Raw genomic sequence first — 15,280 nt, forward strand, 5'->3', positions numbered from 1 at the left:
CAGCGCTTCGGAGGCGGGGAGCGTGTGGGCAGCGCAGCGACACCAAGAGGGTTCGGCCAGCGGGAAGAGCCAGGGCAGGCTCCTGGTAACGCAGCCGGTTCGGGTTAGCAGCAGCTTGCGTTTGGCAGGGAGGAAGGTTAACTTATTTCAGGCCGTGCTGGAAAGAAGCCAACTTCACCTTTCCCAAATTGAGCGTCTCGTAAGGGTCGGGGAAGCCGGTGAACTCCCGGGGGCTGCCGTAGAGGTTGATGTAGCAGGGGCCGAAGGTCGGCAGGAAGCCCAGCCCGTCGTCCACTGCAGGGCACAGGGAAGGAGCCGTCAGCGACCCGCGGGCACCTCGCGGCCGTGCCCGGTGGCCACCAAAATGCTGTGTCCGCTGCGAGCCCTGCGAGCCCGGGAGCTGCCAGGATGCTGAATGGACTTACAGCAGCCCCGGGGTGCATCAGGCCATGTGCTTGGCCACAGTGCTTGGAAGAGCAGTGCTCGATTTTAGGGCACCTCAAGCAGACGAGCAGCAGAAACCCTTTGCGTGGTGCTGCTCCGAGCTCCCAAGCACCACGCTGGACCCCAAAAGCTCAGCACACAACACACCGCCACAAAACCATCGCTGCCCCATGGGGACGCCCCAAAGCCACCAAGGGGAGGACACCGGAGCCCTTCCCCGCTCCGCAGGGCAGGAGGTCCCCCCATCGAGGTGCTCGGGCACGTCGCAGCCGCCGCTCTCCCAGTTCTGGCCAATGCTCCAGCCCTAACGGCGGCAACGACAGCAGGAAAAAAAATTACCAGGGCGGTGATTGCAAACCGAGAGGCTAAGGGGACGTACGGTCTGCGGCTTTCAGAGGCTTCGCGAGAGCAGGAAACTCATCTGAAGCACAAAGAAATGGAAAGAGGTTAGGAGGGGGAGCGCACCGGAGGGCGGCGGGTTACGGAGAATGAGGAGGAGGAGGAGGAGGCGGCACTGCCGTGGGCTCTCGGTGCCAACAGAGAAAGAGAAAGGGGGAGGCTGGTTGGGGGCTGCAGGGCGTGTGTGGAAGCCCCAAGGGATGAAGGATGCTCCTGAAGGATGCTCCATGCGTTGCAGAAGCCAGATGGAGCTGAGGGGCAGGGGGGTTCAGCTGGGGGTTGCCAGTCCCACAGACCCCTTCCAGCCTCCTCCTCTCCCTCCCCGGCCCCCCCTTCCGTCTCCAAACCAGCCCGGGAGCCACACTTCAAAGGGGGAAAGCGCGGGGAGTATGTGCACATGCACAGCTTGGGGATGCTGCGGTGCAGGCTCGCCGTGCCGGGCTGCTGCAGGGAGCAGAGCGAGGGCCCAGGAGGACAGCAGGCGTCACCAGGCTCGTTAGCAGCAGGACACTCGTGCACGTTAGGGCAGCCTCTGCTCCAGCCTCGCCGTGGCTCGCAGCAGCCCTGCAAGCAGAGAAATCGCCACGAGCGCATCCCGCGTCCCTCCCTGCTCAGCACAAGTGACACGGTCGGCATCACCCACCCAGTCCCTGCCAGCAGCTCCGCGGTGGCCCTTCACCCGGGAAGGCTCCTGGCACCTCAAACACTGCTCTCAGCACAGGCCGGACCTCAGCCCCCACCCCAACAGTCCCTAAATGCCACCTAAGGAGGAGCCATCAGTGGGAGCGCGCACAGGTGGCATCTTCCTGCGCCGGCGACACCGCTGTCACCACCTGCAGTCACCTCTGGTCACAAGAGAGGACACGAAACCTCAGCTGCACCACAGCCACCCCTCCCCACGGCCCCAGAAGGACCTGAAGATCTGTAGGGCCACGAAGCAGGAGGGACCACGTCCAGCAGGCCACAGCATGCAGCCACCCCCGCGGGATGGAGCCACCACCAGCACCCTGCCCATGTCCCCCTGCTTCTCCCCCAGCCCCGGTGACCCGGCAGAGACCTTCCTGGCTGCTCCTTCCTCCAAGCCAACACCAACCTCAGCCACGAGCATGCAGCGCTCCTTCATGGTCATGCACCGTGGGCCACATCCTGCCGCCCGCCCTTACCCTCCAGCTCCCCGCCGGGCGCCGAGATCTTGGACATGCAGAGGTAGGTGGTGCCGATGATGTCGTTGTGCGTGAGACGGTCCCTGAAACACGGCCACGTCTCAAACACGGCCACGTCTCGTCCCAAACACGGCCCACGTCCCAAAAACATCCCACGTCTCGTCCCAAACACAGCCCACGGCCCAAACGCGGCCCGTGCCAAGCATCCCCTGCTCCGTGAGCACATCTCCACCCCCACAGATCCTCCCTGGTTTTAAGGGGATCTGGTGCCCCCTCCACCGCCCTCACGCACCCTGTCCCCGTCCTGGGACCACGTCCCCACTCACCAGTCGGTCACCCGGATCCGCATCTTCTCGCACATGGAAGGGAACTGGGAAGAGAGCGGAGCGGTGAGCGGTGGCCGGGGGCTCCGGGGAGCACTGGGGGGCAGCCGGGAGCGGGCACGGCGCTCACCATCGCCGGCAGCGTCAGGCACTGGTTCCACTGGGGGTTGGCGTTCTTCTCCAGGATCCTCGAGTAGAGCTGGAGGTGGAGGAGCGGGGATGGGGCCAGGGCCACCAGGCAGCCGCAGCGTTTCTGCTTGTGACTAACGGCCCCCCGGGAACTTTTCCTTAAGGAAAGCAGAGCTCCCGGGTGCCCCATCCACCAGGAAACCTCAGCTCCTCCACCAGGCTGGGTCCGTCCCTTGGGCACCATCTCCCTGCCCAGGCCTTTGCAGGTCCCCCCCTGAGCCAGCCCCATGCCAAGGGAGCCCCCCAGCTCCCTGCACTCCATCCCTGGAGCTGCTCAGTGCCTTTTTCTCCCCGCGGAGCTGGGAAGTCTCGCATCCCCAAAATAAAGGTTCCCTTCAATGGCTCCGGCCCGTGGGGCTCTGCACTGGGCAGGTAAACCCTGTCTGCGCAGGAGGCAGAGGGTGCAATGGGCTGCTCGGGGGTCTCGCCCCAGGACCCCCAAAAAGCCACCCCCTGCCCCTGTACTAGGTGAGACCCCAACCCCTCCAGGGCAGGGCAGAGGCTTTCAGCCCCTCGCTGCTGCTGCGGATTGCAGCCCAAGGGTGGCTCAGGGACGTGAAGGCACCGCTTTGTCTGGGGCAGCAAAGGGAGCAGGATGGGGCCCTGCAAAGCCTCTGGAGCCACCTCCACGTCCCGGCTGGTGGCAGGGGGACGTAGGGACAGCCAGCACCCGCTCGAGCAGCACAGCCCTCGGCTGGGAGCTTGATGCTGAGTTATCCCCTTCCCCCCAGCACAGCCTCAGCACCTTCATTTCTAACACAACAGCACCACGAAGAGCCCGGCGGAGACAGCACCGCGGTGCACCCAGCATGCCACAACCCACCACCACGGCACAGCGTGCCATGCACCCCACGTCCCCAGCCCGGCGGACCCCTCTCCAGCCGCTCACCATCTTGCCCGCGAAGCTGACTTCCACGAAGGGGTCGACCAGGTTCTTCTTGTTGCTCTCAAAGCCGAAGACCTGCCGGACGTTGTCCATGACGGCGTCATCCACTGCGGGGGGAAAGAGGGGCTGGGAGGGCTGCGAGCCCGCGGGGACACCCGTCTCCCCGTGCACCACGTCGGCGAGGTCCCGGGGACAAGGCTGAGGGCAAAGCTTCCTCATCGGCACCTTGGTCCTCTCCACAACGCCATGGGATGGGTCTGCCACGAGGAAACACTTACTCTGGGGCAAGTCCTCAGCTTTGAAGATCTTCAGGCAGAAGTGAGCCCCTCTCAGGGTGACCCCGGTGGGACGCAGGAGGTTCCCTTCGATGTCCTCCTTGTCCTCAGAGACCTCCTTCTTCTCCAGCTGTGGGACAACAGGAGGAAAACCCAAAAAGTCATTCCTCAAAGCCCCGATATGAGCAGCAAAACCCCACACGCAGCTCGAAGCCCGGCACCTGAGACCAGGGCAGGTCGAGGCCGCGGCTCCCCTGGGTTCAGCAGCCCTGGGCAGTCCGTCCATCCCACACCGATACTCACGGGTGCTTCATCTCCAGGCCCCAGCACGAACAGGCTGACCTTCAGGTAGCCCTTGGCCCCCGCGGAGAAGTCCTCGGGGTCGGAGAGCAGCAGCCACTTCCTGAGGAAGGCGTGCTCTGGGGGGGGGGATGAATTAACACTCACTGCTGGGCCTCAGGAGCAGGGGGAGGCCTCAAGGATGATTTTGTGGTTTGGGTTTTTTTTTTAAACAATAAATGGATGTAACAAAGCAGCTGGTAGACGAACAACCTTACAGAGGTGTGATTTGACTTTGTGGAGGGAAGAAACTGCATCGTTTCCATGTCCTCTCTTTCAGCATAATGAAGATGGAGGTATAATATCGAGGAAGACGGCAGCCACCAAAGCATTTCTGTTGCTTTACTCCACAGATCAGTGCGTGGCTGTGCCTTGGTCACCCATCGGTCACCCCCTGCAGGCCCTTACGAGTGACCCGGGTGGGTCAGGGCTTGTACAAGGCATTTGTATGGGTTTGCACAGTGTAGGTGATACACAGGTCTGCTTGTGCTATCACACCAAGCCCCACGGGTGTCCAGGTAGGTGCGTTACCCCTGACCCAGCCACCACAGCCATGTTTAAGCAGCACAAGATGGATCTGTCTTGGGGCACAGCCTCAGGACAGGGCTGAAATGAGTTGTTTGAGCTGCAGCGGGGGAAGGGGAGCGATCTGCCAGGCTGGCAGCACAGCGAGCACAGACTCCCCCCGAGTCACTAGGGAGCAGACACGTGTACCCTAAAAAGCTCGTGCCACTGCTGGTGCAGTGTTCGTGCCCCTGGAAACAACCAGAAGGGTTGCCTTGGTCCTCTGGTGACCAGTCAGTGCCACTTAGGACACCTCCAGAGGCCAGGACACCTGCAGAAGGCAATCTGCCAGAGCCCTGCTCCCTCTGAGTCTGCTGGGAGGCTGCTACGGATTTCAGGGGGGCACGAGGCCGCCCCTTCAGCACGAGAGCGCCCCACACCACACTTCCCTTTATCTGCCTTGTAGGTCTTAGCTCTTTGTGGCTAACTATCCCACTTTTCTCTGCAGGGATTTGGGTGGGAAATTTTTGATAAGCATCACTTTATCCTTCCTTCATGACCCCCCTCTGCCCCTCTGGTACAGGCATCCAGGGATAACCGGGATGGCTGCGTGCATTTCCCCTATGTTTGACCCCAAAAAAAGCGTCACCCAGAGCACTTGCCCCCTGCCACAGCAAGCGACCCCAGCAGCTGAACTCACTTGGCTCCAAATAAATGGTCTCGACATCCATCTGTGAACAACAAGACAAAAGCAAGCGCTCGCCTCGTGCTGCGAGCCCGAGAGGCTGGGACGGGGGGGAAGAGGCGTGAGCGCGCCCTTACCCGAAACTCCCCGATCACCGAGTCCGTCCGGAAGGACCGAGAGTCCACCACCTGCGGGAGGAAAAGGCACAGCACTGAGTGCAGCACCGAGCTGGGAACAGGGACAGGTCCCCGGGCAGAGTGGGGAGGGGACAGGGCGAGCACCAGCCCCGCGCATCCCCAGGGAGGAACCGGAGCAGCTCACCGTGATGAAGATGGGCGCGTCGAACAGCTCGGCTGGCGACTCGAAGACGTTGAAGAAGAAGGTCTGCAGGGCAGAGGGAGCACGGCATAGGGCTGAGCGCCGCCATCCTGTGCACCCAGCCGTGCTGCCCTGCCCGGGCATGGGGCTCTGGGACACCTCGGGGAGGTGGCCAGGATGGGCCCTCCACAGAGCCAGGGGACGCTCGGCCAGCCAAAGCATCTTCTTGCTGCAGCTTGGGCTGCAGCCCCTGGTAGCCAAACCCCAACCCCTGAGCTGTGCCGGTGCCTCCGTTCGGGTCCTGACCCCCAAAGCTCCCCCCAGCCTCTCCCGACACCCCCCCAGGCCTCACCTCGTCGAAGAAGGGGCTGTTGCCCTTGCGTATCCTGGTCCTCCTGGTCTGCCCCGCGGCCGTCACCTTCACCACGGGCTTGATGTTAACCCCAGGCAGCTGCCGGCCCTCGATCACCCGCACCCGGATCTGCGGCAGGAGGGGAGAAAGGGCAGGGCTCAGCGGGCAGCCGGGGTGGGCACTGGGTGCTGCCCGGGTCCCCCATGGGGGACGCACCAGGACCCGGGACCCCCACAGGGGACGCACCAGGACCCGGCCGTGCCTCACCTGGAAGTCCTGCGGCTTGTTGGACAGGGGCTTTTTGGGCGAGCTCCTCCTCCGCCTCACCCCGTGGACGTGGTGCACCGGGGGCTTGCGGGGCAGCGAGGGCGGCTCGGACCCTGCTGGCCCCGAGGACGCGGGCTCCGTCTCGTCCCCCGTCGCCGCCCGGTCCTCAGCCTCCTCCTCCTCGGTGGGCGCCTCTGCGCGGGGCGGGAGGCAGGGAGGTTGCTGAGGGGGCTTCGGGTGGGCTATAGGGGACGCGTCCCCCCGTGCCGCACGCGGGGCGCTCTCATTACCGGTGACCGTGTCGGGCTCAGCAGCCCCCGGCGACGGCTCAGGGGGGGACGGAGGAGGGAAGAGGGGAGCAGCGCCCGGAGGGGGGGTGTAAGACACCTGCAGGATGAGGAAAGCCTGGGGAAAAAATAAGAGGAGAGGTGTCACAGAGCTCTCCCCAGCCTGCAAGGCGCAGAGGAGGGGTTCCCACGTGGGATGCAGGGGGAGACCCCCCGGCACAGCTCCCGGGGTCCCCGTGCAAGCCCCCGTGCAAGCGGGGTGTCCTCCTGCTGCCCCCTCCCCGAGCTCGTGGGAAGGTGAACCAAAGCTGAAGGGACCAGGATGGGGAAACTGGTCCCAAACTGGGGCCCTGCCAGGCTGGGGGCCAGGGCCACGGGGTTATCGATGGCCCCAGGGGAGGCTGGCAGGGCAAAAAGCCGCTGCCCCCATGGGAACACCTGAGGTCGGTTCTCCCCACAGCCCCGGGGCGGGGGGGGGGGAAGAGGCTGCTTCTGACTTCGTACCAAGGGGGCAGCTTAAGGAGGAGCGATGGCACAGCCGCCCCCAGGCAGGGACTCACCCCGGTGGTCTGCTTCTTGGTGTCCAGCAAGGGGACATTGTAGGAGGCCGCCAGGCTGGGGGAGGACAGGACATCTCGCAGGGGCACGCGGGCTTCTCCCAAAAACCTGGGGGCCGAGAGCACCGGGGGTCAGCGGGGGAAGGGGCCGAGGAACCTGGACGCTGCTGGGGAGGATGCTCGGAGCCTCGGGGCTGCCTGCCCTGCTCAGACAACGTGGGGACTTCTGGGGACTCTGTGCCCTTTTTAGCACAAAAAAGCACCTGGAAAGCCGCTCTGAGGAGCAGGGAGCTGTCAGCTCCTTGGATGGACTTTCTGTGCCAGCTGCACCCAGAATAAAAAGGGAGAGAGAAATGGCTTGGGGGGTTTCAGCTAGGCAGAGGAGTCCACAAAATCAAAGCTCTCCACGGGCTTCCGTTCCCCGTGATACCCAGGTGGATTTTAAACCACCACGGGAGCAATTTTCCCCTATCAAGCTGGATATATCAAGTTTCCCCTATCAAGCTGGATTCTCTCGCAGTGGCTGCTTCGGTGCCTCCGCTCGGCAGGCGCAGGCAAAGCGCCCAGCCCAGCTCTGCTGCTCCACAGCCGCTGCTGCCGCCTCCTCTCCCGCTCCCCGTTTCCTTCCCCACCACTTCAGGAGGGCTTGAGAGGCCGAACGCTTCTCCCACAGGGAGAGGGCCGTCTTCCCCTCCCCGTCTCCTTCCATTTCCTCTGCAGACAGTCACGGAAACAGGGCTGCGCTCCCCAAGAGGAGCGGGGTCGCTGCTAATTGCCCCCGTTGGGGCAGCACCCTGGCAGAGGGGCAGCTCGGTGCCGTCTCCGTAGGGAAGGGAAGGCAAAAAGCCAGCGGGGAAGGGGTCAGCAAACAGGAGAGGCTCCGCACGGGGGCTCCGTGGGCGCGCAGAGGAGCAGCTGCACCCCCCCGCAGGCAGCCGAGAACTGCCTGCACCAGAGCCGGAGCCTCCTCCCCTCTGCCCCCCTCCATTTATAGAAGCACACGAAGCCACCGAGCTGGACCGAGCCCAATTTCCAGCAGATCCAGCATCAGCACCGGCGCTGGAAGCAGGAATCGGTCACGCCAGGGCCGTCCTCCCCATCCCAGAGGCTGCAGAGCTGCGTTTCCCACCACGGGCTGCCCACAAATGAATCGATTCCAAACTTTTTTTCCCCCCTCCCCCCCCCGTAAGCAGCCAAAAGGAGCCTGGCCAAATCCCGGCCAAAAAGAGCCGTGGCACCTCCTCGGCCTTGCGCCCCATCACCGTGGCCTCGCGGCACCAGCATCGCCACGAGCAGAGGCGGCTGGCACAAGGGTCCCTGTGTGTGTGCTCCGTGCCCCGAGCAGTTTTTTTTTCCTCCCCAAACGTTGTGCAAAGCAGCCCAGCAATGCGGCGCTCGCCTCCCACCAGCATCCTCAGCGCCTGGATATCACACACCGCCCCCCGACTCCGATTTGCAAAGCCTCGGGCGTGCACTCCGTGCACGCCCGAGGCTTTGCAAAACGGAGTCGGGGAGGCAGGCGTGGGGCTCGCCCCGGTGCTTTTCCTACCGGTTTCTCCCCACGGTCTCGTGGTCTTTCACGACGACGCTGAGCTCGGACCCAGGGTCCAGCGCCGTGCCCTTCAGGTCCCACTCGAAGCCCTGCGGGGGAGGAAAGGGGAGCGGGCATCAGCTGCCTTTGCAGGAGGAAACCCCGGCCCAGGTTTTTGCTACGGGTCAAAAAGCAAAGGAGAAAACCGATGGGAGCTGGCACGCAGCATTTCTGCACCGAAACTGTGTTACTGCTCGCTCGCCAAAAGCCATTTTTTTTAACCTTGACCCACACGGGTCAGGGTTAGAAGGAAAAAATATCCTCCCCTGGGCCAGGCTGATGCGTAAACCACTTGTTTTCCCTGCGAGCTGCTATATTTTTATACGGTTTCTTTTAATCTGCGTGCTTGGCCCTGATAAGATCTTGATGGAAGGGGAAGAGGTTGGAGCAAAGGGCCGTGCGGAGCCAGCTCACGGCTCTCCTTGCCCCCGGCAGGATGTGTCCCGCACCGTTCCTGCGTCCTCGTGGAACGGAGACAACCCCGGGCTCACGGGGACGGGGATGGAGCCGTGCTCACCTCGTTCCATACTGGGTTCACGTTGTTCTTGATGACCTTTGTCTTCTTCTTCACGCCTGTGGGGAGCAACGCGCATGGGTCTGACGGGAACGGCCCCAAAATTCAGATCCGCCCCCACCCCCCACCCCGATGTGTGTGGGGGGGAATAGCAGAAGGGGTGAGAGGCTCCCGGGGGCAGGATCAGGCCAAACCTTGAGCAAAGGCTGGGCTCTGGGACTGCCCCGTGAGCCCCAAGAAAACGCCGGGCACTCCTCTCGCTGTGCCGTGCCTCAGTTTCCCCACGGCAGGGCAGGGAGGAGGCTCTGCCTCCCTTTGTAAATGCTCCGGGGAGAATTTTTGGGCTGGAGAGCACCACGGAGAGCGGGACAGCCCCTCGCTGCGCCTCGCACCTGCCCCAGCCGGGACCCAGGGCCCCCGCACCGCACGGCACAGGGGCGAAGCTCATGGGCTCCACCGGGGGGGGGTGGCACAGACACCCCCAGGAGGTGAGGGCAGGGACACTGCCACCCCGTCCCCACGGAGCCGTCCTGTCCCCGTGGAGCCAGGCGGCAGCGGCTGAGCGCAGCCCAGCGCCGAGAGCCCGCGGTGCCCCCCGCCCAAACCCGGAGCCTTGGGTTCACACCGAAGGCAGCAGCACGCCAGCTCGGCCCCGAGGGACGGCCGCAAGCCCAGGGGAAGAGGAAAAGGAAGAGCACGAGAACAATAGCGGTGACTCAAAGCCCGCGGGACCCCGGGTGGCCGCCGGCCCCGTCCCGCCGTGTGGTGCCATGTGCGCACAGAGAGGTACCGCGGTGCCGGCGGGGAGCCCAGACCACGCACTCAGAACAGCCCCCCTGGTTGTTGGTTTCTTTTTGTGTTTTTTTTTTTTTAAGCATTGCCAAATTAATCTTTTCCTATTTCAGATTTTAAAGAGCCACTGCTACACCTTCCGGCCCCGAGCTAAGCCAGCGGGAGGAGGGAGGGCTCCGTGCGCTGGCAGGCAGCCCCATGGGACGCGTCCCCGCATGGTGCCCGGCCCTGGGGAACATCCTCAAGCACCGGAGACGTTGAACATCCCTCGTGTCAGGCACGGCTCCTGCTTTCAGTGCATCCTGGAGACACAGAGCTGTGCACAGCCCTAGAATTCCCCCGTGCCTCCAGGGTCTGGCCGTGAGCTGTTTTCTGCATCGGATGGAGCCCACCCCAGGGAACCCCCTGGGACCTCGGAGCTCTGCGCTCCCCCCACCCGCAGCACAGCACAGGAAAGGCTTGGTCAGAAGCCACTCATCATCCCTTTCCTTTCCTTATTTTTTTCTAAAAATGGACATTTTCCACCGCCAGGAAGCGGGTGCCAAAGAAACAACATCCTCCCAACGTGCGCTTTCGAGGTGCAGAGGCATCGCCCCGCTGCCCCAGCGCGGCCGAAGGAAAGCCTCTGAGCGTCACCTCCGTGCCAACAGCAACGGGATGAACCCCGAGACACGGGGCTATTTATTTATTTACTACAAATCTCGTACTAGCAATTAAAAGCCTTTAATCAGAGCAAAGCACAAAAGCAACCAAGAGGGCACCCAAGGGCGCAGCGCCCTGCAGCGGCGCCCTGCTTTTTGCCGGCGCTCGCCCCATGGGGTCACCCCGCTGTGCCACAAGCTGGGGACGGCGCTGAATTACTGTCCCCAGGTCCTCCCCTGGGGAAAATCCCCACTACCACCAAAGCAATGGGATTTTTCACTCCCCCCTTTGCACACCCCGAAAGCTTGGGGGAAGAGCCCACCCCAGGGACCCCCATCCTCAGCAGATGTGCAACACAAGTGAGCAAGGCACTGGGACGTGCTGGAGGACGGGGATGGAGGGGATCAACGTCAACGTGGTAGTGGGGAGTGCGTGGGGGGTCCCCTGGGAATTTTGCAAGGATCTGGGGCAAGGATGGAGCTTTGCAAAGCCCGGGGTCCGCGGGGTGCCCGGACAGGACGTACGTCCTGTCCGGGCACCCCGCGGACCCCGGGCTTTGCAGAAAAGTTTGCAAACGGGGGATAACTCGATCCAGGCAAAGCAATAATCCTGCCCCCCCACCCCCGCCCCCAGCCCCAAAGGGCAGATTTGGGGTGCCCTCACCTCGGAAAGTCAGGCTGGCCACCGGGTCGCTCTGCCTGTCCCCCTTCTCTAGGTTGGGGAGGTGGCTGGCTCGCTGGAGCACGCAGCGCAGCATGGCTGGGCGGCCGAGCAGGGCACCGAGAGGCCAGGCCGGGCCCCGCACCGGGCAGGATCCGGCCCCGGTCCCGGCCCCCGCCCCGGCCCTCCCCGGCCGCTGGAGGAGGCGCCCGGGCGGTGCCACGGAGCGCCTCGGTGCGGCAGCGGCGGGGGGTGCAGGGGACGGGGGGCTGCGAGCACCGGGACGGAGGGCACCGGGGATAACGGAGCACCGGGACCCAAGGGTGCTGCATGCCCCAAAACAAGCGGGCACCGGGGATAACGGAGCAGCGGGACCCCAGGATGCTGCCCGCCCCGGGACAGAGGGCACCGGGACTCCAGGGTGCTGCACGCCTCGAGACAAGATGGCACCAGGGTAACGGAGCACCGGGACCCCAGGGTGCTGCCCGCCCCAGTACAGAGGGCACCGGGACCCAAGGGTGCTGCATGCCCCGGGATAAGAGAGCACCGGGAATAAAGGAGCACCGGGACCCCAGGGTGCTGCACGCCCTGGGGGACCCAAGGGTGCTGCACACCCCGGGACAACAGGCACCGGGGATAGAGGCGCATCAGGATCCATGGATGCTGCAAGCTCCAGGATAAGGAAACACCAGGGATAACAGAGCACCAGGACCCAAGGGTGCTGCAAGCACCGGGATAACAGGGCACCGGGGATGATGGGGCTCTGGGACCCAAGGGTGCTGCAGGCTCCATGATAACAGAGCACCAGGGATAACAGAGCACCGGGACCCAAGGGTGCTGCACACCCCAGGACAAGAGAGCACAGGGACCAGGGCTGCTGCAAGCTCCGGGATAAGCGACCTCCAGGGATAGAGGTGCACCAGGATCCCCGGATGCTGCAAGCTCCAGCATAAGAAAACACCAGGGATAACGGAGCACTGGGACCCCAGGGTGCTGCAAGCACTGGGATAACAGAGTACTGGGACCAGGGATGCAGCAAGCACTGGGATAACCAAGCACTAGGACCAGAGATGCTGCAAGCACTGGGATATGTGAGCACTAGGACGGGATGCTGCAAGTACTGGGATAAGTGAGCACTGGGTATAATGGAGCACTGGGACCCCAGCGTGCTGCAAGCACTGGGATAACAGAGCACTGGGAATAACTGGGCACAAGGACTCGGTGAACGCTGCAAGCACCGGGGGTGCTTCAAGCCCCAGGATCCTGGAGTTGTTAAGGACTGGGGACGCTGCAAACCCAGAGGACAGCAAATCACCAGGATCAGGGATGTTGTGAGCTGGGGATGCTGCAAGCCCCAGGGATGCCCAAGCAGAGAGCTGCTGCGAGCTAGGGGTGTGCGAGCGCCAGGGATGATGCTGCAAGCTCTGAGGATGCTGGAGCAGCAGGACAGGGAGTTCAGCAAGCCAGGGCTGCTGCAAGCTGCAAGGAGAACCGAGCGGAAGGACCTGGGGATGTCGCAAGCAAGAGGCATGACAAAGCACCGGGCCCTAGGAATGCTACAAACCCTGGAGATGCCACGGCACCGGGACCTGGAAATGCCGCAAGAGACCAAGCACCGGGACACCTGGGGGTGCTGGGAGCCATGGGGATGCCGGGGCAGCAGCCCTCGGGGTACGGAGGATGCCACGTGCCCAGACCCCAGGGGTGACACCCCCCGAATGCAGAGCATGGGGACCCCGGGGATGGAGCAAGCCGGGGTTGTTCCCTGCATCAGGGACCTGGGGGTGCCACACTGCTGGGGACACTGTGACATCCATGGGGACACACCAGCACCGGTGCTGCTGGGGGGGGTCTCGCTGCTGGCTGGGGGCTCTGAGTGCCCTGAGGCAGGGGGTCCCCAAGCATAACCCTGCCCACGGGGTGAGACGCAGGCAGCCCCTGCCCCGAGCCCCCTGCCCAGCACGCACCAGTGTGGGGGGAGCACATCCCCGCTGCCACCCCCACCCCTAGAGCAGAGGGGGGGTCCCCTCGTCACAGCCCCTGCGCGCTGCCAGCGGGTGAGGACGAGGACGTGCGGAAGGGAAGAAGAAGAAAAAGCTGGAGCTGAGCCCTGCAGGCGGGGGGTTTCCCATGACTGGGCACCGTGACAGCAGGACGGGGACCTCCTGCCACTGGAAGGTCCCCCCCTGAGGTCCCCCCCCGGCCGCAGAGCCCGGCACAGCTGCAGGACACGAGCGCTGACACACGCTCCCCCGTCTCCAGCAAGCCATAAAAAGGCATTTTTTCACCCCAAAGACACCCAGGGCATCGCGAACCAGGCGTGACGCATCGCACACCCCCTCATTTCTTCCGTCACCCCTCGGGGGGGGGGAGCATTTGGGACCCCGCAGGCCCAAGGCCATCGTCCCCCGGGCAGCGCCGTCCCGCGAGAGCAGCAGGGCCCAGAAATAGCCCTGGTGCTGCGCTGCGGTCACCGCTCAGCTATGTGCCCCCGGCCCCCCCCCCCGAGCCCCCCTTGCGTGGGGGTAGGGGGGGCTGTGGGTGGCTCTGTGACACGCGGACAGGCTGCTGGGGGGGGCTGGAGGCCCGAGGCAGGCCCGTACTGGGAGCCCCGCACAAACTGGGAAGGCCCCGCAGCAGTCCCGTGCTGGGCCCCCTGCGTTAGGGCCCTGCACGCTGACAGGAGCCTGCACTGGGACCCCCACACATGCACAGAACCCCCTTAAGGGGACCCCCCCCATACTGGGAACCCCACACATCCATGCCCCCCCCCCCCCGTACTGGGACCCCTGCACGTGCACAGGACCCCCCCCGTACCAGGAACCATGCACATCCAAACCCCCCCTCCAACAGCAGGACCCCCCCACATACCAGGAACCCCATACATCCACGCCCCCCCGTACTGGGACCCCCACACTTGTACAGGACCCCCATAATGGGACCCCCCCCATATACTGGGAACCCTGAACATCCATGCCCCCCCATGCTAGGACCCCCACAGTAGGACCCCCCCATATACTGGGAACCCCACACATCCGTGCCCCCCCCCCCATACTGGGACCCCCACACATGCACATGACCCCCATAATGGGACCCCCCCCCATATACTGGGAACCCTGTACATCCATGCCCCCCCCATACTGGGACCCCCACACACGCACGGGACCCCCATAATAGCCCCCCGCCCATATACTGGGAACCCCGTACATCCACGCCCCCCCATACTGGAACCCCCATACATTCACAGGACCCCCATAATGGGACACCCCCCCGCACCGAGACCTCCACACACCCATACCCCCCCCCAATAGCGGGACCCCTGCACATGCATGGGACCCCCATAATGGGACCCCCCCCCCCCCCATACCGGGACCCCCCCACACCACGCCCCCCCCCATACCAGGACCCCCCCCATAATGGGACCCCCCCCCGTAGCGGGACCCCCGCTCCCAGCAGGCCCCGGCCGTTCCCGCGGGCACGCCCAGCACGAGGGGGGGGGGGCGCAGACACCAACCCCGGCCCCCCCCCGGCCCCCCCCGGCCCCACCTTGGAAGACGAGCCCGCAGTAGGCATCGCTGATGTCGGCGTCGGGCGTGCGGAGGTTCTCGGCGTGCAGCACGAAGACGCGCAGCATCGCCCCGTTACCGGCCCCGTTACCGGCCCCGGGCCCCCCCCCCCCGCCGCCCTCGCACTGCGGCAGCGCGGCCCCCCCCCCCCGCCCCCCCCCGCCCCTTAAAGGCGAAGGGAGCCCGGGTCCGCCTCGGTTTCCCCCAGCCGGGGGCTCCCACGGCTCCCGGCCCCTTTGAGCCGGGCTATTTGGGGCCGGGTTGCCCAGCAGGAGGCTCAGGGGGGTCCCTCCCAGCACGGGCAGGACCCCCCCCGCAATGCCCCCCCCCCCTCCCCCCCCGGGCCCCAGCAGGGGCTGCCCCGTTCCCGTGCCCCAAGAACCCCGGTTTGTGCCTTGGGCTTCACCCAGAGGCCACCGCCCCAAAACCTGCTTTGTCCCCTTTGCACCCTGGTTTGTCCCCTTTGCTCCCCGGGGTGGGGGGGGGGCTGGTTTGTCCCTGCGCCCCCCCAGGCCCCCGCTCAGCCC

The 15,280-nt window shown here is 64.7% G+C and overlaps 1 protein-coding gene across 19 annotated transcripts in view; it reads right to left on the reverse strand.

Annotated features, from left to right (window-relative positions):
• The window catches only part of DYSF (dysferlin), a 93,375-nt gene extending 78,515 nt beyond the window's left edge, over positions 1-14,860 (reverse strand). For 3 of the 19 annotated variants that reach the window (XM_040555071.1, XM_040555074.1, XM_040555065.1), the window contains exons 1-17: positions 14,734-14,860; positions 9,097-9,152; positions 8,538-8,629; positions 6,992-7,097; positions 6,145-6,549; positions 5,878-6,006; positions 5,529-5,591; positions 5,345-5,395; positions 5,223-5,253; positions 3,983-4,098; positions 3,683-3,809; positions 3,408-3,511; positions 2,460-2,528; positions 2,333-2,376; positions 2,007-2,089; positions 824-865; positions 179-294 (exon numbers count right to left, since the gene is read on the reverse strand). In XM_040555071.1, coding sequence (XP_040411005.1) covers positions 179-294; positions 824-865; positions 2,007-2,089; positions 2,333-2,376; positions 2,460-2,528; positions 3,408-3,511; positions 3,683-3,809; positions 3,983-4,098; positions 5,223-5,253; positions 5,345-5,395; positions 5,529-5,591; positions 5,878-6,006; positions 6,145-6,549; positions 6,992-7,097; positions 8,538-8,629; positions 9,097-9,152; positions 14,734-14,821 — 1,722 coding nt within the window. In that variant the 5' untranslated portion in view covers positions 14,822-14,860. Of the gene's footprint in view, positions 1-178; positions 295-823; positions 866-2,006; positions 2,090-2,332; positions 2,377-2,459; positions 2,529-3,407; positions 3,512-3,682; positions 3,810-3,982; positions 4,099-5,222; positions 5,254-5,344; positions 5,396-5,528; positions 5,592-5,877; positions 6,007-6,144; positions 6,550-6,991; positions 7,098-8,537; positions 8,630-9,096; positions 9,153-11,190; positions 11,380-14,733 lie in introns of those variants that run through there. The other 16 variants (XM_040555060.1, XM_040555055.1, XM_040555054.1 and 13 more) reach the window with 7 other exon arrangements.
• Between the last annotated feature and the right edge of the window lie 420 nt (positions 14,861-15,280).

This window comes from Cygnus olor, chromosome 4 (genome assembly GCF_009769625.2).
Source record: "Cygnus olor isolate bCygOlo1 chromosome 4, bCygOlo1.pri.v2, whole genome shotgun sequence".
In the NCBI taxonomy this organism is placed as follows: Eukaryota; Metazoa; Chordata; class Aves; order Anseriformes; family Anatidae; genus Cygnus; species Cygnus olor.